General features: G+C 44.4%; 1 protein-coding gene across 2 annotated transcripts in view; it reads right to left on the bottom strand.

The window, feature by feature from the left end:
- Nucleotides 1–23474, bottom strand: part of commd5 (COMM domain containing 5) — a 34913-nt gene extending 11439 nt beyond the window's left edge. The window contains exons 1-7 of one of the 2 annotated variants that reach the window (XM_052020819.1): nt 23415–23474; nt 20311–20420; nt 17027–17187; nt 15553–15581; nt 9117–9167; nt 2207–2302; nt 1115–1190 (exon numbers count right to left, since the gene is read on the bottom strand). In XM_052020819.1, the coding sequence (XP_051876779.1) occupies nt 1115–1190; nt 2207–2302; nt 9117–9167; nt 15553–15581; nt 17027–17187; nt 20311–20419 (522 nt within the window). In that variant the 5' untranslated portion in view covers nt 20420; nt 23415–23474. Of the gene's footprint in view, nt 1–1114; nt 1191–2206; nt 2303–9116; nt 9168–15552; nt 15582–17026; nt 17188–20310; nt 20421–23070; nt 23390–23414 lie in introns of those variants that run through there. The other variant, XM_052020820.1, reaches the window with a different exon arrangement.
- Nucleotides 23475–24708: the final 1234 nt, after the last annotated feature.

Here is a 24708-nt window from a genome sequence, read left to right as displayed (position 1 = left end):
AAAGGAATTGTTGACATTTCTGGTTAAAACTCTGCATCAGGACTCACTTCAAAACAATGAGCATTATCATCTGATAACTTTAACTGCATCAGAAGCATCAACAATTCCTTTCCTCCTACAGATGCTGCTCGACCCGCTGAGTTCCTCCAGCAGATTGTTTGTTGCTCCAGATTCCAGCATCTGCAGTCTCTTCTGTCTCTATTGACTGAGGTGAACATGGAATTAACGAATTGTAGTAAAAACTCATCTAGTTCACTCTTGTCATTTAGGGAATGAAATCTTCTGTCTTTCCCAATCTGCCCTACATTTGATATCAGGCCCATTGTAAAGTGATTGACTCTGCTCATTCAGCTTTAGGGAAATTAATAAATCCTGGCCTTGCCAGCAATGCCCACATCCCAAAAATATGAACAAAAAAATTGGTGCAGGCCCTGAAAATATGAAATAAACCAGAAACCTGAGGAAACACTCAACAGGTCAGGCAGCATCCACAGAGAGAGAAACAGTTTATGTTTCAGATCAAATGACCTTTCATTAGTTCTGACCAATCTGAAACCTCTCTGTCTGTGAATCTCACTCCCTAAAGTTGCAGCTTAGCCAGCTGAGTGCTTTCTATTTTATTTTAGGGGAGTTAAGCAGTTTCCTTAATAAGAAAAATAAGCTCACAGTTTTGACTTTCTCCCCCATCCCTCAACACATCCTCCTGGTGCTGCCTTCTGAATCATGGAAATTCCCTTCTGTGGTTCCATAGTGGATTAAGACAACTATGAATCTAGCAAGTGCAATGAAAGCCTTCAGCTCTATCGAATCAATTTCATGAGGCACTAAAAGATCAAACTACGCCATCAATGCTTTATATTAACCAGCTCCCACACTTCATCCAGGCATTGTGCCAAGGACCTGCTGTTATAGAAAGTACTGTTGTAGTCAGCACTACAAGTTGTAGAATGTCGCACTTTGAGATATTTAAGTAGTGGCTTTGTAAGCCTCCACAAAAGTGGCAGTGGCCCTGCCCAGGAACCAGCTGTGAGGAGGCTCATGCCATTGTCTCAGAGCCGTGGAAACATAGCACCCAAAATAATTCAAATAAACTTCAGCTGTCGCAAGTACTCACTTCAAAACGATGAGCGCTACCATCTGACAACCTTAACTGCATCAGTATAGCTGGCTGCAAAGCACGGGTTAAAGAACTGTAAACAGAAAATCAGGGTCAGTGGCCAAAAAAAAGGAAGAATGAAATATAACTTCTCCATGTGCCATCAAAACAAAAATCCTTTCCCCGGATTCTAATGGCCACATATTGCCTTCAAGACAGATTTTGGTTGATTATAGGCACCAATGAGACAGGCAGATAATGGAGCAGAGGTGGGGATTTGCTATCATCTGACTGAATAGTAGAACAGGCTCAAGGAGTTGAATGGTTTCCTCCAACTCCCAGCACATCAATATAAACTACTGTCAAATTGAGTAGCAATTTTATTACCTAACCCACTCGCCTTTACAGTAATTTTGTTACTGCATTTTTTAAATGTTATATTATAAATTCAGTAATGGGACACAAGTGGGTTTAAGTTGCAAATAAATTACAAGTAAAATACTGGATAAGTTCCAGTTCTAAACAAACCTTTATAATTTATCATTTGTTCTTTAGGTTAAATTTTTTGGCACTGTTGCTTATAAATACAGAAAATAGTTCATGTTTCCGATATCTCCAGCAACAAAGAATAACATACCAGTTATTTCAGTGAATTTTCACTTAAAACAATCATTCTAATTCTAAGCAAATTTATCGGGACTTGCAAACTGATCATGGCATAGGTAAGTCAAATAGATCAACTCTAATGCAGTTTCACAATGCACAATGTCAATAGCAACAGGCTACATTTTTGATGGGGAAAATTCATTATACTTCTGTGTAACATCTAAAAGTGCGTTTGGGTATTAAAAGTAACATTTGATAGTCTGGAAAATCTATCAGTCTGGCACTACCAGATTCGCCGGGGGGCCAGATTAGCAGATTATTGCTGTATTTTTATTACAACAACAACCACACTACTGATTGCTCTATATGTGCATTTTGTTGTTGAATATGCCATATCACACCCATATGCCAGCCAGGATTATGCAGAGTATTGACACACGTCTTCGCAAAGGACAAAGTCAGAAAATGATGCAGATTGAACAGAGACCCAAATAACAATTTTACCTGGAAGAAATAGCCACATCAACTCGCCATCTGAAATCCAGAATGCTAGGCAATCGATTCCCTTGTTGCAAGGCTGCAGCCTCTAACACCGAGCGTCTTAAGGCAAAACATATCATTGTATTGCAAATATTAATGCATGGTTAATTGGAAAAGTTTAAAATGCAGGTAAAATACAATCCTTTCCAAAAATCATACTGTCACATAACTGGTTAATGGAGAGATAGCACATCATTGAAAGATATTTCATGAGTCCACATGGAGAAAACATAAATTCACAACAGGTTTTAAATTCAGCAGCAAGTTCTTTCCCAGAGTTTTAAGCATAAAAACTGGACTGAGTATTGGGAGAAACACAGAAACAGGTTACCTGTGCTCACCTTCCTTCCACATCAATATTCGTCTGAATTCCACATACCAAACCCATTTGCCTTTTCACCCACCCACCTTAAAGTCTTGATAAATGAATAATTTCATCACGTGAATAGCTAACAAAGAGCTGGCTCACTACCTCCTTCTAAAAAGTAATTACGGATTAGCAATAAGTGGTTGCTTAGCCAGAAACCCCCTTGCTCCATAAATGAATAAAATAATCCTCCCATCCTTACCTAGATCCAAAAACTATGTGGTGAAATATACAAAAAAGGAAACTACAGACACAGACAAAATACTAACGGTGCATCAAGCCCTTTTGCAATCTAAAACAAGCACAAGGTGGCAGTGCATCTTGCAAATAACACAACTTGTTGGCCTGAGATCCCTTTATCCAGCATCCTAAACATACAGAAATGATTTTGTCTATGACGTTTGCACAGGTCTGTCCCAGAGATAAAGCAGCATTTCCACTAGCAAGGATGCTGTGTAAAGTAGTTCCTCATTCTACTGAAACTTTTAAACAGAACTTTCAAAATCGCCAGTACATGAAGACCTAGAAATAAGGGCAGACGACGTCGGTGAATGATGGGTCTGTAATACAAATGTTTCACTCTATTTACTTCTCCCAGTCAACCTGCAGTGAATGTTCTTTATCACCTCAGCATAAGGAGATTATTCAAGGGTGCCAATTTTCATTTTGGCAACAGTTAATTCCCTCAGTTGATGACACACACAACCTTCCAGCAAGGAAGGGGGTGGGGTGGGAAGGCTAAAATAGAAAGCCATCAACACCTGGTATTTGGTAATTGTTTGATTATTGTCACAGGTACCGAGATACAATGAAAAGCTTTTGTCTGCATGCCATCCAGACAGTTCATTCCATACACAAGTACATTGAGGTATCACAAAAGGAACAAGAAATTGCAGAATATAGTGTTACAGTTACACAGAAAGTGCAGTGCAGGTAGACAAATAAAGTGCAAGGGCCATGACGAGGTAGATTGAGAGACCAAAAGTTCATCTTTATTGTACAAGAGGTTTGGTCAAGAGTCTTATTATAGTGGGATAGAAGTTGTTCTTGAACCTGGTGGTATGCGTTCTCAAGTTTTTGTATCTTCTGCCCAATAGGAGGAGGGAGAAGAGAGAATGACTGGGGTGGGAGGGGTCCTTGATTATGTTGGCTGCTTTCCCGAGGCAGTGGGAAGTGTGGACAGAGTCAGTGAAGGGGAGGTTGGTTTTCGTGATGGACTGGGTGGTGTCCAAAACTCCCTGCAGTTTCTTTGCTCTCTGAGGTGAACTTGCAGTCAAACACACATGACTGCATCACATTGTCAACCAGCTGCAGGTCTATGGAAAACTGTGAGTGAGCTACAATGCATGCATCAGTGCATTCACGACATCCACAGGCATGGATAGTGCTGGAGGTCAACTGCAGATGAATCTGACCTCTTGGGACTCAGCAGAGTCGAGGGACTTTCTGCATTGAACTGAGGGGGCGGATTCACTTTGTATCTGATCGCCCAGCTTTACACCAAACATGGAGACTCCATCCAGTGGGGTCGCTGGTTTCAGATAAGGTTAGCCAAGTTTTTATTACTTATTTTTCTTTATTTGGCTGCATGCTTAATTAACAACAGTACGAGTCTTTAAATAAATTATTAAACTTTAAGTAATTGTTAATATTTTACATTTCATTCAATTTCAACTGGCTCCTTCTATCAGAGGTTTTCTAAAACAGTGAAGCACAAGTCGTCAAAGGTCATCAGCGTAGTGCTGGGCAGGGATGTGTTGTCTCGGATTCTGAATGTACCACTTGTTGAACAGCAGTGGAACCAAAGCCTTGAGGTTGCAGAAGACAAGTACAGCTGTGGGGGTGTGGGTGGGAAGGGCGTTGGATTGAGCACTATCGGGTGCTGTCTGTATGGAGCTTGCATGCTCTCCCTGTGACCACGTGGGTTGCCCCCCCGCCCCCACAGGTGAGCTGATTTCCTCCCACATCCCAAAGATGTTCAGGTCAGTAGGTTAATTAGACCCTGTAAATTGTCCTTAGAGTAGGCAGGTGGCAGAATCTGGGAAGGAAAGGTTAGAGGGAAAACTAGAGGGATTTTTCTGCGAGCTAGCATTGACTTGGTGGGCCTAATAGTCTCCTTCTTTGTCATAAGGAAATACGGAATGTGCGCAAGGGTAAATCAGTAGCGTACAGCACCTTGGACCTGTGGCTCTGCTTAATTTTGCTGAAGCTAAGTAATGGCTATTCACAGGCACTGGTACAAAACATTACAACATTTAGTACATCTGCCCCAAAGTCAAAGTATTTCTCGGTCAATGTGTTCTCTGGCAACGGGCATTATATCAGACAGCACAATCAATAAACACAAAGTACACACCCATTACTGTGTTTACAATACTGAACATCAGAATGTCATCAAAACTAATTGGCAATGTAATCTCTCACATCAAATATTCTACATTAAGACTGTTTGCTGTCAGCTGATTAGCCATAATCCACTGAGATGTTTAAGCAATTAACACTATCAGACAGCAGTGAAATCACTATTATAGAATCACAGAAGGCCATTCAGCCCAGCATATCTGAGTCTGTCAAAGTAGGAGCTACCCAGCCTAATGCTCCCAGCACTAGATCTTCACCTCCGAGCTCCTCTAGGTACTTTTAAAAGTGACAAGCCTCTCTGCATTTACCACTCCTTCAGGTTCCAGATCCCTATCGCCTTTTTGGTGATTATTTTTTTCTCATTTTCCTATTAATCCTTGTAAAAATTCCTTTAAATCTATGTCCCTGGTTCTTGTTGCTAGAGGAAGTGGGTCCTTTCTATTTGCTCTATCTAGCCCCTCCATGATTCTATGCACCTTAGTTAAGTCTTCCCTCATCCTTGTTTGTTCCTAGGAAAGCAATCTCAGCCTATCCTACCTTCAAAGGTGCTAAACTCTTTAATACATCCTGTTTATCCCATTCAATACTTCACACTCTACCTTCTTAAATACAACAATGGCATCGCTTCCCTCTTTCCCTCATTGTATAAGGAACTTTATCCACATCTATAGGTTACCCATCTGATCCCCAAATGGCCTCAGTCTTTTCTTGGTTATCCTCTTATAAAGCATCATTGAAGTTGCCACTATTTTCTCACCCCCTTGCTTTGCTTTCCTAAGGTTCCCTTTTAATGTGACCCCTCCACTTCCTATACTCTTCTGGACTTCATGCAGTATTAAGTTCTTTACGTCTGAGATAAGCTTCCCTCTTTTGCCTCAGCTTAATGTTAATACACCTCGTTATCCAGGAGACTCCAGATATGGCAGATCCATTGCTTTTCTTCAGGGGAAGCCATTTCCTTTGGATCTCCTTCTTGAATGCCTCCCATGCCGACTCCTTCGACTAGCAGTTCCCAGTCAACATTTGACAAACCACTTCTCAAAGTTGAGAAGTTGGCCTCCCCTAATGAAGAAGCTTTACTCCAACCTTTTCTGTGTCCTTGTCCACGACTACGCTGAGTATAACTGAATTATGAGTGCTGCTGTAAAATTGCTCCTGCCTGATATTTAGGACATAGAACAGAACAGCACAGGAATGGGAGCAACACACAATCTGCTGGAGGAACTCAGTGGGTTGAGCAGCATCTGTGGGGGGGGGGGGGGGTGGGGGAAGGAATTGTCGATGTCTCGGGTCGAAACCCTGCATCAGGATTTTCAACCCAAAACATCGACAATTCCTTTCCCCCCACTGATGCTGCTCGACCCGCTGAGATCCTCCAGCAGATTGTTTGTTGCTCCAGATTCCAGCATCTGCAGTCTCTTGTGCCTCCAGCACAGGACCAAGCCCTTTAGCCCACAATGCCAAATTAAACTAATCCCATCTGTCTGCACATAATCCATATCCCTCCATCCCGTCTGCCTATGAGCATCTTAAATACCACTATTGTGTCTGCTTCCACAACCACCCCTGGCAGCCTGTTCCAGGGACCTGTAAAAGATAGCTGGGAATGCAAGGGTTAATGGCTGGCAACGTAAGGGTTAATTGTCTGCTTCTCATTGTCAGATGTTCTTCCCATGGTAAGGAATTACCTCAGCCATGGGGTGTCTATAGTTATGGCTGGATTTGAGGCCAGGTGTGGGTGAGAAAGAAATAAGTTTTCTCGTACATATCTTGTTTTGCTAAAGCTTGCTGTAAGCAATTACCGTAGTAAGTGCAACTTCCCACCAAGCTTTCCTACGAAGTGGGTATAAAGGTACACAGTAACCGGTGCATCTTTGAGTGGGGTTCAGTACAGAGCTCGGGTGGCGCTGTTTACTCTTTCTCTGTATCCCTCACTCCCGCTAGTGATAAACTAATAAAGCATTGATCGTAAGTTCTTTGGTTCTGCTGTTGTCTGATTTATTACAGAGCACGGGTCGACTTTCACACACCCACCACTCTGAGTAAAAATACCCTGCACATCTCCTTTAAACTTTCCCCCCCTCACATCTTAAAGCTCTGTCCTCTTGTATTTAATATTTCTACCCTGGGAAAAAGACACTGACCATCTACCCTATCTATGCTTCTCATAATTTGATAAACTTCTGTCACTATTTCTGCCACCTGCCCAGCTTTGTTCTCTTGAACTAAATCCAGAATCATGCCCTTCTTGTTGGGTTTGCTGCACACTGGTTAAAAGTAGTTCCCCTGAGGTGTTTAGTGCTCTTTATAACTTTTACACTGGTTGTGCCCCAGGCAATATTACATATTGAGTCATAGAGACATACAGCACGAAAACAGGCCCTTCGGCCCAACTGGTCCATGCCGACTAAGATTCCCATCTAAACTAGTCCCATTTGCCCATGTTTGGCCCATATCCCGCCACGTACCTGTCCGAGTGCCTTTTAAATGTAATTAATGTACCTGCCTCAACCACCTCCTCTGGCAGCTCATTCCATATATGGACCACCTTCTGGGTGAAAAAATTGCCCCTAAGGTTTCTATTAAGTCTCTCCCTCTCACCCTAAATCTATGCCCTCAAGTTCTTGATTCCTCAGCCTTGGGAAAAAGACTATGCACATTCACCCTTTTTATGCCCTTCAGGATTTTATACACCTCCATATGATCCATATTATACACCTCCATATGATCACTCCAGTCTCCTACGCTCCAACAAATTAAGTCCCAACCTGCTCAACCCCTCTCCATAACTCAGCTCCTCGAGTCTCGGCAACATCCTTGTAAATCTCCTCTGCACTCCTTCCAGCTTAGTGGCATCTTTCCTATAGAAGGGTGACCAAAACTGAACACAATATTGCAAATGCGGCCTCACCAGTGTCTAGTGCAACAGGGTAACTGAAATGCCCCACTATTACATTTGCTAGAAATATGTCTAAGGTGTTATCTTCTATCTTTTTGAACTGTTTGGAGTCTTTGTTCATTCTGAGTAAAGTGACAGCCGCCCTTTTTTTTGGTTCAACATTTCTAGTCACATTTGAGGATTCTTCTCACGTCATACTCTTTCTCATTGCTACAACTGTCTCTTTAACCAATATTGCTAATCCAATCCCTTCTCTTATCCTTCTCAAACATACAAGATCCAGGGTAGACGCTGAGATGTTTTCACTAACAGGAGATTCATGAACAAGGGAGTCACAGCTGCAAAATAAAGGACTGGTCATTAAAAATTGATGCGTAGAAATTTCTTCTCTCAGAAGGTACTGAGCCTCTGGAACTCTCTGCCCCGAGGCTAGTGGAGGCCAGATCATTGGATATACTTATGGTGGAGATAGATAAATATGTGAAACATCGAGGAATTGTGGGTTAAGGGGAACTGGCACAGAACAGGGGTTGAGGCCGGCAAAGATCAGCCACGATCATATGGAATGGTGGGGGCAGGCTTCAGGGGCCTGGGGGCTGACTCCAGCTCCTATTTTCTTGTGTTCTGTACTTTCAGCCCCACGGATGGACTCCTGCTCCAGAGTTCTGAGCTCGAGCTCGAGCTCCTCCTGCTGACACTTGCTGCCCCTGTAGTTGTCTAGGATATGTGAAATGCCCTGGAGTTCTCACACGGCACAGGGGTCTGAGGTGCCCTGTCATGCCTCTTTTTATTAGGGTAAGGTACTTAGCAGCAACTCATTCAACAGTTCCTTCCCGTGCTAACATCAAGCAGCCAATCAACTCCTTGCTGTCCTATGATGACACACCTAGATTTTTTGGAACTCAGCTTTTGCTTTCTTTCTTTCAGCTCTTGCTCCTTTATCTCCGCTCTCAGTTCCTGCCATCTTCTGCTCTCTTTCAGGCTGTTCCCTGTTTTATTTTAAATAAGTACGTTGCCACATCCCTTCCCTCACTGAACTCAATTTTTAATTTAGTATTCTGCAGGGGCAGTGAGCTATGCTAAATACTCCTTAAGTTACCAAATAATATTTTCAAAAGACAACAACGAATCAAAGCAAACATTGCTCTAAATGATTTCTGCCACCCATGACTGGAGTTTTCTGGATTTTATCAGCTGTGTACCCATATTACTCACACTCTTTGAACAAGCAGAAGTGATAAACGCACCTGTTACCAAATACAACACTTGCAAAGTCAGAAATAAGCTCCTCTGGAATCCTGAAACAGATAAATATTAAAAGTTAGTTAGATGTTGAACAACGTGGTTCAAAACATGTGCATTAAAACATGGTGTGAAGGTTATGGGAAAGGGATTTTTTTCCTCCATATTTACACTAAAATCATTCTGCAACACACAGCTTCAGACTAGTGAAAAGTCATGCTGGAAATCTGAAATTAAAACACAAAATTCTTGAAGCACTCAGCTGGTCAATCTAGTGCACAGTGTTCACAATATTGTCACCTCTATATTGGAGAAACTAAATGCAGATTGGTGACTGCTTTGCAGAGCACTTGTGTTCACTCAGCAGAGGCAGACTGCCTGCCGCCTACCACTTTCATTCTTCAACCCCTCACACTCTGGCGTATATGTCTGTGCCCTCCTGCATTGGTATTGGTACTGGTATTGGCTTATTATTGTCACTTGTACCAAAGTACAGTGAAAAACTTGTCCATACAGATCAATTCATTACACAGTGCATCGAGGTAGTACAGGGTAAAAACAATAACGGAATACAGAGTAAGGTGTCACAGCTACAGGGAAGTGCAGTGCAGGCAGACAATAAGGTGCAAGGTCACAACAAAGTAGATTGTGAGGTCAAGAGTCCATCTCATCTCATTCAATAGTCTTATCACAGTGGGATAGAAGCTGTCCTTGAGCCTGGTGGTATATGCCCTCAGGTTCCTGTTATCTTCTGCCTGATGGGAGGGGAGAAGAGAGAATGACCCGGTGGGTAGGGTCTTTGATTACGATGGCTGCTTCCACAACAAGGCCCAATATCAGCTCGAGAAACAGCACCTCATTTTCTGTCTGGACATGCTGCTGCCTTCGAGAATTAGTATCGAATTCTAAAATTCCAGGTACTCACTTTCTCTACGTACATCAGAATGGGTCAGGCCACGCATTTGTGATATTGGTTCAGTTTTTTTTCTCTCCATTAGCACAGCCTCACCGGCTCAGCATGTTAGCCCTGCATTTTGCAACTTTTACATTCCTTTGCTTGTGTTCTTACCCTCTAACTGCCCTCATGTTGTAGATGTTATGAACAAAGGACCATGTTCTCTCTTCCTTACTCCCCCCGTCAACCAGGTGACATTGTTTACAGCTTATCCCCATGACAACCCTAGCCTCACCTTCCTTTTATCCTCTCCACCCCTCCTCCACATTCCTTGGAACTCAATACTAATTTATTTTCTCTCCTTCCCAGTTCTGTCGAAGGATCTCTAACCTGAAGCGCTAACTCTGTTTCTCTTTCTGCAGATAAGCTTAAGACAGAAAATGCAAAATCCTGTGGATAATGGAAATCTGAAAATCAAAATAGAAACTGATGGAAATACTCAGCAGGTCGGGCAGCATCAGTGGCAAAAGGAACAAAGCTATCATTTCACATCAGCGCTGCCAGAGATATACCTTCGACCTGAAACATTAACAGGTTTCTCTTTCCACAGATGCTGCCTGACTGGATGAGTTCTCTCAGCATTTCTGATTTCTTTCAGATTCTAGCATCTGTAGTTCTATTTGTTTTCCAAGTTTAGATATATGAGTGGTCTTAAGCAAATTAAGAAGCAGGGAAAGGGAAGGTCTGTGATCAATGCATAGATTAGCAACTGAAAACCATAGGCAGATCTACATGGAGTCCCCTTGTACAATTGCACCTCATTTGTATTAATATCCAATATTTTTGTAAAATAAAATACCAACACTCTGAATCCACTAACATTGTCTCCTCCTTCCCCTCCCCCCCCCCTCCTTACTGCTCCATTCCAGAGTGGGAAGTGACCCACTTCCCCTCCCTCTCCGTTCTCTCCCCTTCAGGTAGTTTCTGTTCTTTCCCTCTCCGGAGAGCTCTTTACAGGACTCCTTCGCCTCTTGTGTCTGTGCCCTTTCGGTTTGGGATCCTCACACGCACAATTCTCACAGGGCATATGCGGGGAGCGTGCTTCCCTGGGCTAAAGAGTCTAGAACCAGGGTCACAAGTCTCAAAATTCATGTCTTGGCCAACTACTGTTGATATCAACAAGTGAACTTGGCCTCACAATCCCACGCAATAAGCTCCCGATTGCAGATAAACTGAATGAACTTTCAACAACAGATCAAGTACTTTCCCCAGAGAGGAGAAATGAGAAAAGCATTGCACTGGCCTTTCTGCAGAAATACTCCAGCTGTTAATTTATTTTTAAAGCCTCTTCTCCCCCCACAAAGAAAACTGGTTACGGCATTGACTTAGGACGTAGCATTTCCAAATTTATAGGATGGCACCACGGCATAGTCTGTAGATTAACACAGATTTAGTAAAGGTGCTCACAATTATGAAGGGTCTCGCAACAAACTGTTTCCACTGACACGAAGGTCAGTAACCAGACATAGCAGGCTAAAGACCCAGAGGAATAATGAGGAGACTCTTCTGTAAATATATCAAGTTGTTATGATCTGCAAAGGAGGTTGAAATCAGATTCAGTTTACAAAAACAAATTGGATAAATTATCTGGAGAGAGAGACTTGCAAGGCTAAGGGGGAAAGAATAGTGGCCTGTATGTGGATCTAAGACCTGAGTTTCAGCTGTCCTCTGAAGTGGCTCAAAAAGTTGACCACTTGTACCGAACTACCACAAAGACAGTGGTTCAAGAAAGCCACATTCTTAGGACAATGCTGGTATAATACCACTGAATCCCAACTCAGCTACCGAAGCATACATCACAAGGATGGATTTTTTTTTTAAAAAGTGCAACTCCTCTAATAAACATTTCTGCAGAATTTTGAAGAATTTGAAGCAGATTTTATTTATTTTGAATCAGTGCTTTAAAGAATGAATGTGCATTTATATAGCACCTTTCTTGTTGTCAGAATGGCCAAAGGCACTTCACAGACAATGAATTGCTTATAGTGAGCATTCAATGTTAAGCAAACTCAGCAGTTGATCTTCACTCATCAAAAGGCAATGAGATAAATGAGCATTTAATCTGTTTACAGTTCCATTAGGCAAAAGTTAATAAAGTTCATAAAAAGAAAAAAAGTGACCCCATTGTACGTAACAGTTAACCAAAAGGACTGCTTAATCTACTTCAGCTCATTAAATGGGTGATAATATTTATCCAGAGGAGCTCTGAAGAAAGCATTCAATAAATTAGGTATAATGCAGTGGAAAGTTCTTTATGTTATATGTATCACAATTTGTAAATACTATGAAGGTCTTGACAGATTAGTGCAAGCACACAGGCCCAAGCAGAAAAGTATATCAGTCTCTGATGGTTAAAATTACAAAAGCTCATCATTGAAAAGGAAAGTGATTCCAAACTGAAATAAAATCAAAGCAAATAACTTCAGAGAAACACCAGTGACTGGATGTGAAAAGGGACTGAATTATACCAAGCATTGTTCATGTGAGTTTTTATGTTAAAAAAAAGTGCAACTTAATGAGCTTGGAGACTGAAACAAGAGCATGAAAAGTTCAGACATCATTTACTAAAAAGGCACATAGGTTAGGGTTCCAGCCACAAAGCCATTGTTTCATGAGTGACACTCTAAACGTGGCAATGATTATAACGTTGAAAGTGCTCCACATTTCATTGAATATTACTTCAATAAAGTCAGAAAAATGGCAACCAATTTGCTAAGAGCAAGATTCCACAAGTTGCAAAAATAATTGAATAACCTATTTCGTGTTTGTGTTAGGAATATATATGGGCCAGATAACACTTTCCAAACTTCTGTCTTAAACCTTCAACCTGATTGACAAGAACGTAATATATTTAAAAGAGCAAGATTTCTGAGGGAACGCTGGCAGATAAAGTTGAGGGGCAACATTTTTTGACACATAGGGTGGTATCTATAATGGAATAAGCTGCCAGAGGAAGTTGAGAGGTACAATAACAACTTCTAGAAGACAGCAGAACAGGGAAATGGATTGGAAAGGTTTAGAAAGCTATGGGCCAAACGCTGGCAAATGGGACTAGCTTAGATGGGTATCTTGGTTGGCATGGACCAGTTGGGCTGAAGAGCCTGTGTCCGTGCCGTAGGACTCTATGATTAAGTGAATGGGCAAGAATGTGGCAGATGGAATATAATGTGGGAAAACGTGAGGTCATTCACTTTGAAGTAAATAGCAGAAAAGTACAGTAGTTTTTAAATGGAGAGAGCTTGGAATCCATGTGGTTCTCATCACCTCCTTTACTTATCGATTCCAGCCCTTTGTCTTCCTGCCTATCTCCTTTCAACAGCTGTCTCCAACCTTCACCCTTCCCTAACCTCGCTCCATCTGCCTCTCGTTACTTTTTTCTTTGTCTCCCTCCATCTATCATCCATCTGCCACTTTCTTCCAACTCAACCCCCCTCCCCTCCTCTCCCTGCTTGTCATTTTTCACCCCTCCTCAGTCCACCAATCACCTCAGACTCCTGTCTCACCACTCCCCCATCTCCTCTTTATACTGGCCCTCTCCCCTCAGTCCTGATGCAGGGTTTCAAACCGAAATGTCGACAATTCCTTTCCCCCTCGCACAGATACTGTCTGACCTGCTGAGTTCCTCCAGCAGATTGTTTGTTGCTCCAGATTCCAACATCTGCAGCCTCTTGTGTCTCCAGTGTTAGTGTTCACAGAAACTTGTTTGGTCTTTCAGACAGATCACTGAGAGTTAACATGGAAGTCGAGCAAGCAATTAGGAAGTCGAATGATATGCTGGCCTTTATTGCATGAGGCAAGATTTCTCGCTTCCAATTATATAGCACTCTACTGAGACCTTATCTGGAAAAGATATTGTAAGATATTTATAAGATATTTATTTTATTAGTCACATGTACATCAAAACACAAAGCGAAATGGGTCTTTGTGCACTACTGAGAATATACTGGGGGCAGCCCGCAAGTGTCACCACTCTTTCAGCGCCAACATAGCATGCCCACAGCTCCTAACCCGTACGTCTTTAGAATGTGGGAGGAAACCCACGCAGGCACGGGGAGAACATACAAGCTCCTTATAGACAGCAGCGGAATTGAACCTGAGTCGCTGGCGCTGTAATAGCGTTACACTAACCGCTACACTACTGTGAGGGTACAGATGGTACAGATCTGGACTCTCTACTAAAGGAAGGATATCCCTGAGAGACATGGATTGCAGCAAAGGTTCACTAGATTGATTCCTGCAACGGCAGGTTTGTCTTAGGAGGAGAGAATAGGCAGACTAACTTTATACACTCTTGAGTTTAGAAGACTGAAAGATTGTCTTACTGAAATGTGTAAATTTCTCAAGGTGTTTGACAGACTACACGCAGAGTTGATGTCTCCCTCAGCTGGCGTGTCTAGAACCAGAAGTCACTGTCTCAAAACAAGTAGTCAGCTGCTCTGGACAGAGAGGAGATGAATCTTCGAACTTCTCTACCCAGGAGTGTTGTACAAGTTCAGTCACTGAGTATATTCAAGACAGATCAATCGATTTTTATATGCTAACGGAATCAAGGGGTACGGGATTAGTGTAAGAAAAATGGAGCAGTGGTAAATGATCAGCAATGATCTTACAGAGTGGCAGAACAGGCCTATTCCTGGACCCATTTATTATCTTTACAAGGACAGAGTTTGGTCTTTCTGCACAGTGTGTAAGATTTCACACCCACTTAACTTAAAAACCTCATTGTCTAGTGAATCTTTGTTCATTTCCATACAGCAGAACAAAACTCAGTCAACAAGAACCACATCAGAGAAATGAGTTTGATCTTCTTCACTGATAAAAAATTACAAAGGATGATCAAACCAGAAACATGCCAAATAAGGCCCAAATCAACAACTGGAGCTGGTAACCAACCCTCCAATAGGTACGGAAACATCAGTGGCCAGGAGCAAACCTACTTAAGTTCCCCCTGAAATCCCACAGCACATCGGCTGGAGGCTATACCAATAGAGATATCCAGAAAGGTGCTCTGAAAATCAGTCGATTATAGAAATGGTAATAGCAGTAGATGTAGATAAACATCATCGAACAGAAACACCAGCTGCTTTTCTTTTTGTAGATGTAGTGTACGGACTTGCTGAGCATTTTCTGTTTTTACTTCAGATTTCCGACATCCTGAGTATTTTGCTTATATTTTACTTAAGGGAAACCTTTTAAGCCAAATAGGGTTTGGTAAGTTATCCTGCAATTCCTTGTGTGATAATGCATTGAAGCAAGTCTAAAACAAGCAACTCAATATCAAACTGCCCATGATGGATTGCAAGAAAATGTTGAAAGTTTATAAAGACCATCGAACAGGCAAGCCAAACCTCTTGCTTTCTTAGATATACAGTTCAAACTACAAAGGAATAAACTCAGTAGAAGAATGCAAAATGAGAACAACTTCAAGCATTTCTGTTTCACTTGTAAATGCTGTCATTAAAAACAGGTAAAGTATTGATAATTACCTTATTTCTCTTAAATCATCCTTAAAAACCTAAATGAAATGAAATGAAATAAAATTTTGATCAGGAATCACATTCTCCAAATCAGTAATGTTTCCCAGTGAGAAATTTCAGAAGGACAAAGAACGTGCTCGAAGAATATCGGCAAATCCTTGATAAACTGCAAACATCCTCATTAAGTCGTGGGAATCCCCGGCCCACTCACAATGGAGCGGTGAGCACTCCGAGTCCCTTCGAATGGGAGCACACGGAGACAAGGGAGAAATGTCAGAAGAGTGTGTGGATCCCACATCAGATTTTTCAGCCACCGTATGGCTAGAGGGGAGATGGAGATATCATCGAGCCCAAGGGGTTTAGAAGGAAATTTACACTTGAATGCTGTGGAACTATATACACTCACAATTAGCACATCCTGACATTCATAATGATGAGCATTTTCAAATCATCAAGTCTGCATTTGCTTTACTCAATGATTTATAACCTGACCAACAGTTGAGTGGACATTCCCCAATTCCAATCACTTGCTTCCTACTTTTCAGACGAGTTATTTATAACTATTAGCAAGCTGCCATACATTCAGTCCAAACACAGCAACTCGGGTCCGCAGAACTGGTTCTTATCCTGCCCTGTCCTCTGAAAGGCCTGGATAGACTGGGTGTGGAGAAGATGTTTCCAGTAGTGGGAAGGTCTAGGATCCGAGGGCACAGCCTCAGAATAAAGGGACGTCCCTTTAGAATTGAGACAAGGAGGAATTTCTTCAGGCAGAGGGTGGCAAGTCTGTGGAATTTGTTGCCCCAGAGGGCTGTGGAAGCCATGTCATTGGGTGTATTTAAGGCAGAGACTGATAGGTTCTTGATTGGTAAGGGGGGTTAAAAGGTTAGATCATAGACCACAAGACCATATGACAAAGGAGCAGAAGTCAGCCATTCGGCCCATCGAGTCTGCTCTGCCATTCTATCATGAGCTGATCCATTCTCCCGTTTAGCCCCACTCCCCCGCCTTCTCACCATAACCTTTGATGCCCTGGCTACTCAGATACCTATCAATCTCTGCCTTAAATACACCCAATGACTTTGCCTCCACAGCTGCCTGTGGCAACAAATTCCACAGATTCACCACTCGCTGCCTAAAGAAATTTCTCCGCATCTCTATTCTGAATGGGTGCCCTTCAATCTGGAAGTCGTGCCCTCTTGTACTAGACTCCCCTACCATGGGAAACAACTTTGCCACATCTACTCTGTCCAGACCTTTTAACATTCGAAATGTTTCTATGAGGTCCCCCCCCTCATTCTTCTGAACTCCAAGGGCTACAGCCCAAGAGCTCCTTGGAGAAGTCTGCACAGTACTGAGAGAAGGCAGGAGAATTGGGTTGAAAAAAATATCAGCCATGATTAAATGGCGGGGCACTCGATGGGCCGAATGGCCTAATCTTGCTCCTGTTGTCTTATGGTCTCTGCTGACCTTTAACTCCACTCACCTCTTGCTTGAGGGAAGATGGTGGCAGCCGCAGAGCTTCTTGTAGTAGTGTGTACATGCCTGCCAGGATGTGACTCAGCTGCTCCTCTGACAGACCCTCCGTCTCAGCGATGCTCCTCACGGACTCTTTGGAATCTTTTCCTTCCAGTGAGTTCACGACCGCTAAGAGAAATGATCATAATTTTTTTTTAAACAGTACTCTTTCATAAATGATTTGCCCATTTCAAATTTCTGCTTATTTATTGATCTAAAAAGCAATTGAATTCTCAAAACCTGCTTCATGTTTTGAACCATGTTTTGCAACCTGCCCTGCTAAAATACAAGAAGCGACAAAGATTTTTACTAACAATCTTTTTTGTTCTGCTATATTCCAGAAAATCTCACTCAGTATTGTTGGTGAATAACACTACAGTGGTGGAAGAGTGAAATATGGGAGGAAGAGAATACAGGTGATAAAGGTGCGTCGGGAGAGAAAGGTGCCCATGGTTTTGGGGGTTCTGCAAAGAAAGAGATATATTGGGTGCAATAAACTTTAATTCTAGCACAGTGGAAATGCAGAGCGAGAGAAGAACTGAGATCTATATCAGACTTTTCACCATCTCAGACTAGGAACTATCTGTGGCAGCCAATTTGGACACAGAAAGCTCCAACTGCAATGTAATCATAACCAGACAATCCATCGGTTGCAGAATAAATTCTGACCAGGATGCTGAATATTCCTTCCCTATATTTCTTCAAAAAAAAATTTGTGCGTTAGGTTTAGGACAGAGGAGGTGGTATCACAGAAAGATTGAATGTTTCCAATGGCAAACTACAGGCTTGGGGATAAGAGTAAAGCTCAGGGGAACGGTAACAATAGCATTAGTGGTAAAACAGAGACAGGAATAGGATGTTGGCTGAAGGATAAACGGTGACCAGGACACTGTGGAAAACTCAGTTTTTTTAAATTATTCATGAGATATTGACTTAACTGGAGATACCAGGCAACACCCCAGAAGGCTAAAGAAATTTGGCATGTCCCCTTTGACACCAACTCTTATCGATGCACCACAGAAAGCATCCTATCTGGATGCATCACGGTTTGGTGTGGCAACTGCTCCACCCAGGACTGCAAGAAACTGCAGAGAGTTGTGGACACAGCCCAGTGCATCACAGAAACCAGCCTCCCCTCCATGGACTCTGTCTATACCTCTCGCTGCCTTGGTGAAGCAGCCAGCATAATCAAAGACCCCACCCACCCGGGTCATTCTCTCTTCTCTCCTCTTCCATCGGGTAGAAGATACAGGAACCTAAGGGCACGTACCACCAGGCTCGAGAACAGCCTTTGTCCCATGGTGACAAGACTATTAAGTTGTTCCCTTACAAGATGAGATGGACTCTTGACCTCACACTCTACCTTGTTTGACTTTGCACCTTATTGTCTACCTGCAGTGCACTTCCTGTAGCTGTGACACTTTATTCTATATTCTGATATTGTTTTACCCTGTACTACCTCAATGCACTGTGTAGTGAATTGATCAGTACAAACGGTATGCAAGACAAGTTTTTCACTGTACCTTGGTACAAGTGACAATAATAAACCAATACACATCAATTTATTGTGAAACCCAAAAGACAGCACTATCACGCTCCTTTTTGTCTCTTTTAGAAGAGACTTTTGAGATTGTTAAACTCAATTAAAAGGGATGTTGATGGGGATAGGAGTACTTCTCATAAAAGAGTCAAAATGCTATAAATTCAAATACAGCAGCTACATTATGTACCCAGTGCAATGAGACCATTAAATTACAGACACCTTGTACACCAGCGCTGCCAGTGTGCTGGAATTAATCTTTATTGCACCAATTACACCTCTTTCCTCGCAGAACCCGGCCGGTTTTAATCACCACCCTCCCCCAACACCCAAACACTCATCCCCATTTATACTCTCTTCCATCTGAGCAGTACTATTTGGTGAAGCTTTCTGGAATGTGGCAGACATAGCTCTGCAAGAATTCAATCCCGGAGAATAGAGTGGATTCTATGCTGACAGGATGGACGCAGGTAGAGAGTCTGCCATTCCACGTAAGTGATTTCGTTCACAAATTCCACCACTATCTCACACCGATTGCATAATACAGAATCCGGAGTTGGCCATGGCATAGGGTTGGGGGATGTCAATAGTGATGAAAACTAAAAAGAAAGCTGCAAGCACGACTGATATGACCCAGTGAAAGTCCATGGTCCTAAAAAAAACTGTAAAAGATGAACTCTTGATCTCCTCGTTGTGGCCCTTGCGCTTTAGTTTTCTATCTGCACTGCACTTTCTCTGTAACACTATATTCTAACTTCTGTTTTCTTTCCACTGCCACAGAAAGCATCCTATCTGGATGCATCATGGCTTGGTACGGCAACTGCTCTGCCCAGGACTGCAAGAAACTGCAGAGAGTTGTGGACGCAGCCCAGCGCATCATGGGCACCAGTCTCCCCTCCTTGGACTCTGTCTTTACCTCTCGCTGCCTTGGCGAAGCAGCCAACATAATCAAAGACCCCACCCACCTGGGACATTCTCTCTTCTCTCCTCTTCCATCAGGTAGAAGATCCAGGAGCCTGAGGGCGCGTATCACCAGACTTAAAGACAGCTTCTACCCCACTGTGATAAGACTATTGAACAGTTCCCTTATACAATGAGATGGACTATGACCTCACGATCTACCTTGTTGTGACCTTGCACCTTATTGCACTGCACTTTCTCTGTAGCTGTGACACTTTACTCTGTACTGTTGTTGTTTTTACCTGTACTACCTCAATGCATTCTGTACTAACTCAATGTAACTGCACCATGTAATGAATTGACCTGTACAATCGGTATGCAAGACAAGTTTTTCCACTGTACCTCAGTACAAGTGACAATAATAAACCAATACCAATATAATTATGCATGGAACGATCTGTCTGAAGGGCATGCAGAATAAAAGCTTATCACTGTATCTCTGTACATGTGACAATAATAAACCAATTACCAATACCAACTTGGTGTTTGAAGCATGATTGCATTTGGCAACTAGCATGTGCCTGCAGTTCTGAGTAACTCATGCACAGTTCACTGTGGAAGTTGTTTGGGTGTCTCAATAAGTGTCTGTTTTGGAAGTGTCCGTTTTGGAAGTGTCCATCTAGAAAAGCTTCATTAGATGTACTTTACGCTTAATATAAATACCAATCTCAAATCATCCAGACAAGATAAAAATGAATCACCTAATGTGCACCTTCTTGTCACAAATCTGAGCCACAAGCATTGACACTTACTCTTGAGTATTTTTCTGAAGATTTCTCTGTCTAAATCCTTCAGCTGTTTCACCATCAACTCAACTTCCAACGGCGTCCTGGCTCCAAGGAAACAACTCCTGTGGGACATGCTAGAGGAAGCGAAACAAAAGCACACTGAATGAGATCACTTTCTATCAATTAATGACCTCAATGATACGAAGGGGAATTGCAGAAGGTCATTCAGTTACTTCAACCTGTGCTTTCACTTAATGAGAGCCTGGCTTAATCTGTATCATCTACCACAGTGCTTAATGTGTTTATCAAACCAAAATCCATCAGCCTTTGATCATCCTGAAGTTCTCAAACAGATGATCCTTTTACCATTCATATTCAAGGGAACCAATACAATTTATCTTCATTACTTAATCCCTCCTCCTTTATTCCAAATGGATTCACTGCACTCAACTCAAATTTGTGTTCAAAGCCTGGTTCAATTTTAGTTCAAGGCTTTGGTCTTTATAGCAAATCTATGTTCCTACAAGTGGAAATGAAGTCTGTGTTAGTTCAGCTTCACATATTTAATCAACATTGCTGTTCAATTGTCTTTTACTATCCGACATTAAGTCATTATACACTCACGATTACATTCACAGCTCCGTGGCCAGATTCTGCTCTAACTCCATCTACAAATTTGCAGATGACACCACAGTAGGGGGCCGAATCTCAAATAACGATGTGCCGGAGTACAGGAAGGAGATAGAGAGTCTAGTGGCATGGTGTCATGACAACAACCTATCCGTCAATGTCAGCAAAACAAAAGTGCTGGTCATTGACTTCAGGAAGGGGGGGTGGTGTACATGCTCCTGGTTACATCAACGTTGCCGAGGTCGAGAAGGTTGAAAGCTTCAAGTTCGTAAGAGTCAACATCACTGATTGCCTGTCCTGGTCCAACCACATCAAGAAAGCTCACCAGTGCCTCTCAGGAGGCTAAAGATATTTGGCACGTCACCTTTGACCCTCACTAATTTTTATCAATCACCCGGGATGTCTTCCAGTTTATCTGAGGGTCCAAGATGGAGCAAGTCCAACGGCTCACGCTACACAAGTCCCCAGAGGATGGGGGCAAAAGTGTATCCAACATTGCCCTCATCCTGATGACCACCTTCGTGTGTGGCTGTATCAGGTGGTGTGTGGACCCAAAGTATTTGGGCACCAATTATCACAACTTGCTAAGGTTTTACCTGTCCCTGGTGTTGCAGAAGATAGGCCTGGCCCCTCTACCGCGCAACGCCCCAGTCAGCTGGACATTGCCGCTCTAACTGTCCTTCGTGGAGTTCTTCCAAGTAAACACATTTAACCACAAGTCCCTCAGGCAGTGGTCAGCACAGAACGTCCTGCAGTCACCAGGACAGGGACACTATGGATTCTGCAGTTTGTTCCCTAAGCAAACAGTCCAAACCATCTGGCAGAACGCCTCATCACCAGATCTCACCAACAAGCACCAAGACCTCACTTGGCTAGCGGTGCGAGGTGCCCTCCCAATCAGAGCTTTCTTCTAGGACATATCACCTCCAATGTATGCTGCTCTCAGGACGGCTGCAATGGGGAGGATTTGGTCACCCACCTCTTTGCAGACTGTGGATTTGCTAAGAGGCTGTGAAGACGAGAGGCAAGAGTCCGTGTCCCAGTCCCCTGACCAGCTTTTATTTTAAATTTAAATTTTTAAATATTTAAATATTTTAAATTAAAAAATTTTTTAAATATTTTATATTTTAAAATATTTAAATATATTAAACTTAATGCTGCAATAGCCAAACATCAGCTCTCCACCCCACCCATTTTAATGCTCCTCCCCTCTCACCCCACCTCTCAGTTGATGCTCATTCTTTAGCTACACCACAAACGTAAAGGCATCATCACTGCTCAGGCTGGCAGGTGTGAGAGCACTAGTCCCCCTGCACCGAAGAGTCTCTTATATCAGTGACACCAACCCAGAATTATTAACTCAGAGTTAGCAAGATGGCATTGGAGCGTGGCGACACGTTGCAAGCTGCTCTCTACGGATCTACTCATTACCTTTACTATGATTGTTCTACACTTTTAAATTTAAACTCTATGTCACTAACTATAATCTGTACTGTTATTGTTTTTACCTGTACTACCTCAATGCACTCTGTACTAACCCAATGTAACTGCACTGTGTAATGAATTGACCTGTACGATCAGTATGCAAGACAAGTTTTTCACTGTCCTTCTGTACAAGTGACAATAATAAACCAATACCGATATTGGTATAAATGAGCATTGGGAATTTCACCAGCGAGTTTGAGACTTTTGAACGGAAAGCTCGAGAGAAACAAGACGGCCGAAGAGGGCGGTCGGTGGTGACCGCGCCGAGGGGCGGCCGAACAGGGCGGTCGGTGGTGACCGCGCCGAGGGGCGGCCGAACAGGGCGGTCGGTGGTGACCGCGCCGAGGGGCGGCCGAACAGGGCGGTCGGTGGTGACCGCGCCGAGGGGCGGCCGAACAGGGCGGTCGGTGGTGACCGCGCCGAGGGGCGGCCGAACAGGGCGGTCGGTGGTGACCGCGCCGAGGGACGGCCGAAGAGGGCGGACGGTGGTGACCGCACTGAGGGGCGGCCGAAGAGGGCGGACAGTGGTGACCGCGCCGAGGGGCGGCCGAAGAGGGCGGACAGTGGTGACTGCACTGAGGGACGGCCGAAGAGGGCGGACAGTGGTGACCCCGCCGAGGGGCGGCCGAAGAGGGCGGACAGTGGTGACTGCACTGAGGGCTGCAGTACCTGATGGGTTACTGAATGCATGGAGCTCTGAGATGGATTCAGGGGGCAACACTGGTGCAAGTTCTCCTGCAGCTGGGAGGGCACTGCAGGGGTATGAAGTATCAGAGACCTCAGGGGACGTTCAGGAGCCGGACAGCGGGGGGGAACAGGCCCAGCAGCACCGAGGGGGCACGCAGCTGCCACCCTGTGCACAGCAAGATCCCAGGAGAGGGAGGAGCCGTCAGAGGGACCTTGCCCGGGAGGGGGGCGGCGGATGCCCTCCGCGCTGGGGCCGTGCACCGCCCGCCGCCCTCGGGGAGCGGGGCCGCAACCCAACGGGGCAACCACCGCGCCGTCCCGCCTACCTGCTCCCTCTCGACGATCCCGCACCACCGCATCCACTTCCGCCCCGCAGGCTGCCCCACTTCCGCCTCCCCCACAGGACCAACTTCCGCCCCGCAGGCTGCCCCACTTCCGCCTCCCCCACAGGATCAACTTCCGCCCCGCAGGCTGCCCCACTTCCGCCCCACTCGTTACCTAACGTCCATCCTTTCCCCTGCTGACAGGCGGCACTGCCCTGGGTATATTCATTGCAGTTCCAAACATTCAGGTGGTTGACTGGTTTGCTGTTCAAACAAACATTGTTTCTCACATATTTTCATGCATATTAAATTATATGAATTGTGTTTTCAGATTGAAATATTTGTTAATAAAATGTCACTTGATTTTCAACCAACTCTCCCTTCTCCAAGGGCAATGGTGAAGTTACTGGGGGATTATCCAGAGGTTCAGAGACATGCAAAACAAAGTGTTTCACTGTACTGTGGTACATGTGACAATAATAAACCAATTTAGTCTTTTAAAATGCAAAGCCTGGGATCTTTGTCACCCCTTTCAGGGACTCCCCAGCAAACTGCTCCCACTGAAGCATGTTTGTAGTGCAATGGAGCCTGTTGTCCAGCTTCAGCACCCTGTGTGTGAGGGGCACTGCCTGTGGTGGGGGAGCCAGCACCCTGTGTGTGGGGGGCACTGCCTGTGGTGGGGGAGCCAGCACCCTGTGTGTGGGGGGCACTGCCTGTGGTGGGGGAGCCAGCACCCTGTGTGTGGGGGGCACTGCCTGTGGTGGGGGAGCCAGCACCCTGTGTGTGGGGGGCACTGCCTGTGGTGGGGGAGCCAGCACCCTGTGTGTGGGGCACTGCCTGTGGTGGGGGAGCCAGCACCCTGTGTGTGGGGGGCACTGCCTGTGGTGGGGGAGCCAGCACCCTGTGTGTGAGGGGCACTGCCTGTGGTGGGGGAGCCAGCACCCTGTGTGTGGGGGGCACTGCCTGTGGTGGGGGAGCCAGCACCCTGTGTGTGGGGGGCACTGCCTGTGGTGGGGGAGCCAGCACCCTGTGTGTGGGGGGCACTGCCTGTGGTGGGGGAGCCAGCACCCTGTGTGTGGGGGGCACTGCCTGTGGTGGGGGAGCCAGCACCCTGTGTGTGGGGGGCACTGCCTGTGGTGGGGGAGCCAGCACCCTGTGTGTGGGGGGCACTGCCTGTGGTGGGGGAGCCAGCACCCTGTGTGTGGGGGGCACTGCCTGTGGTGGGGGAGCCAGCACCCTGTGTGTGGGGGCACTGCCTGTGGTGGGGGAGCCAGCACCCTGTGTGTGGGGCACTGCC

The sequence above is a fragment of the Pristis pectinata genome, chromosome 8 (assembly GCF_009764475.1).
Source record: "Pristis pectinata isolate sPriPec2 chromosome 8, sPriPec2.1.pri, whole genome shotgun sequence".
NCBI classification, from domain to species: Eukaryota; Metazoa; Chordata; class Chondrichthyes; order Rhinopristiformes; family Pristidae; genus Pristis; species Pristis pectinata.
Note: the sequence above shows the minus strand (reverse complement) of the source record. Positions and strands in the feature narration are given on the sequence as shown.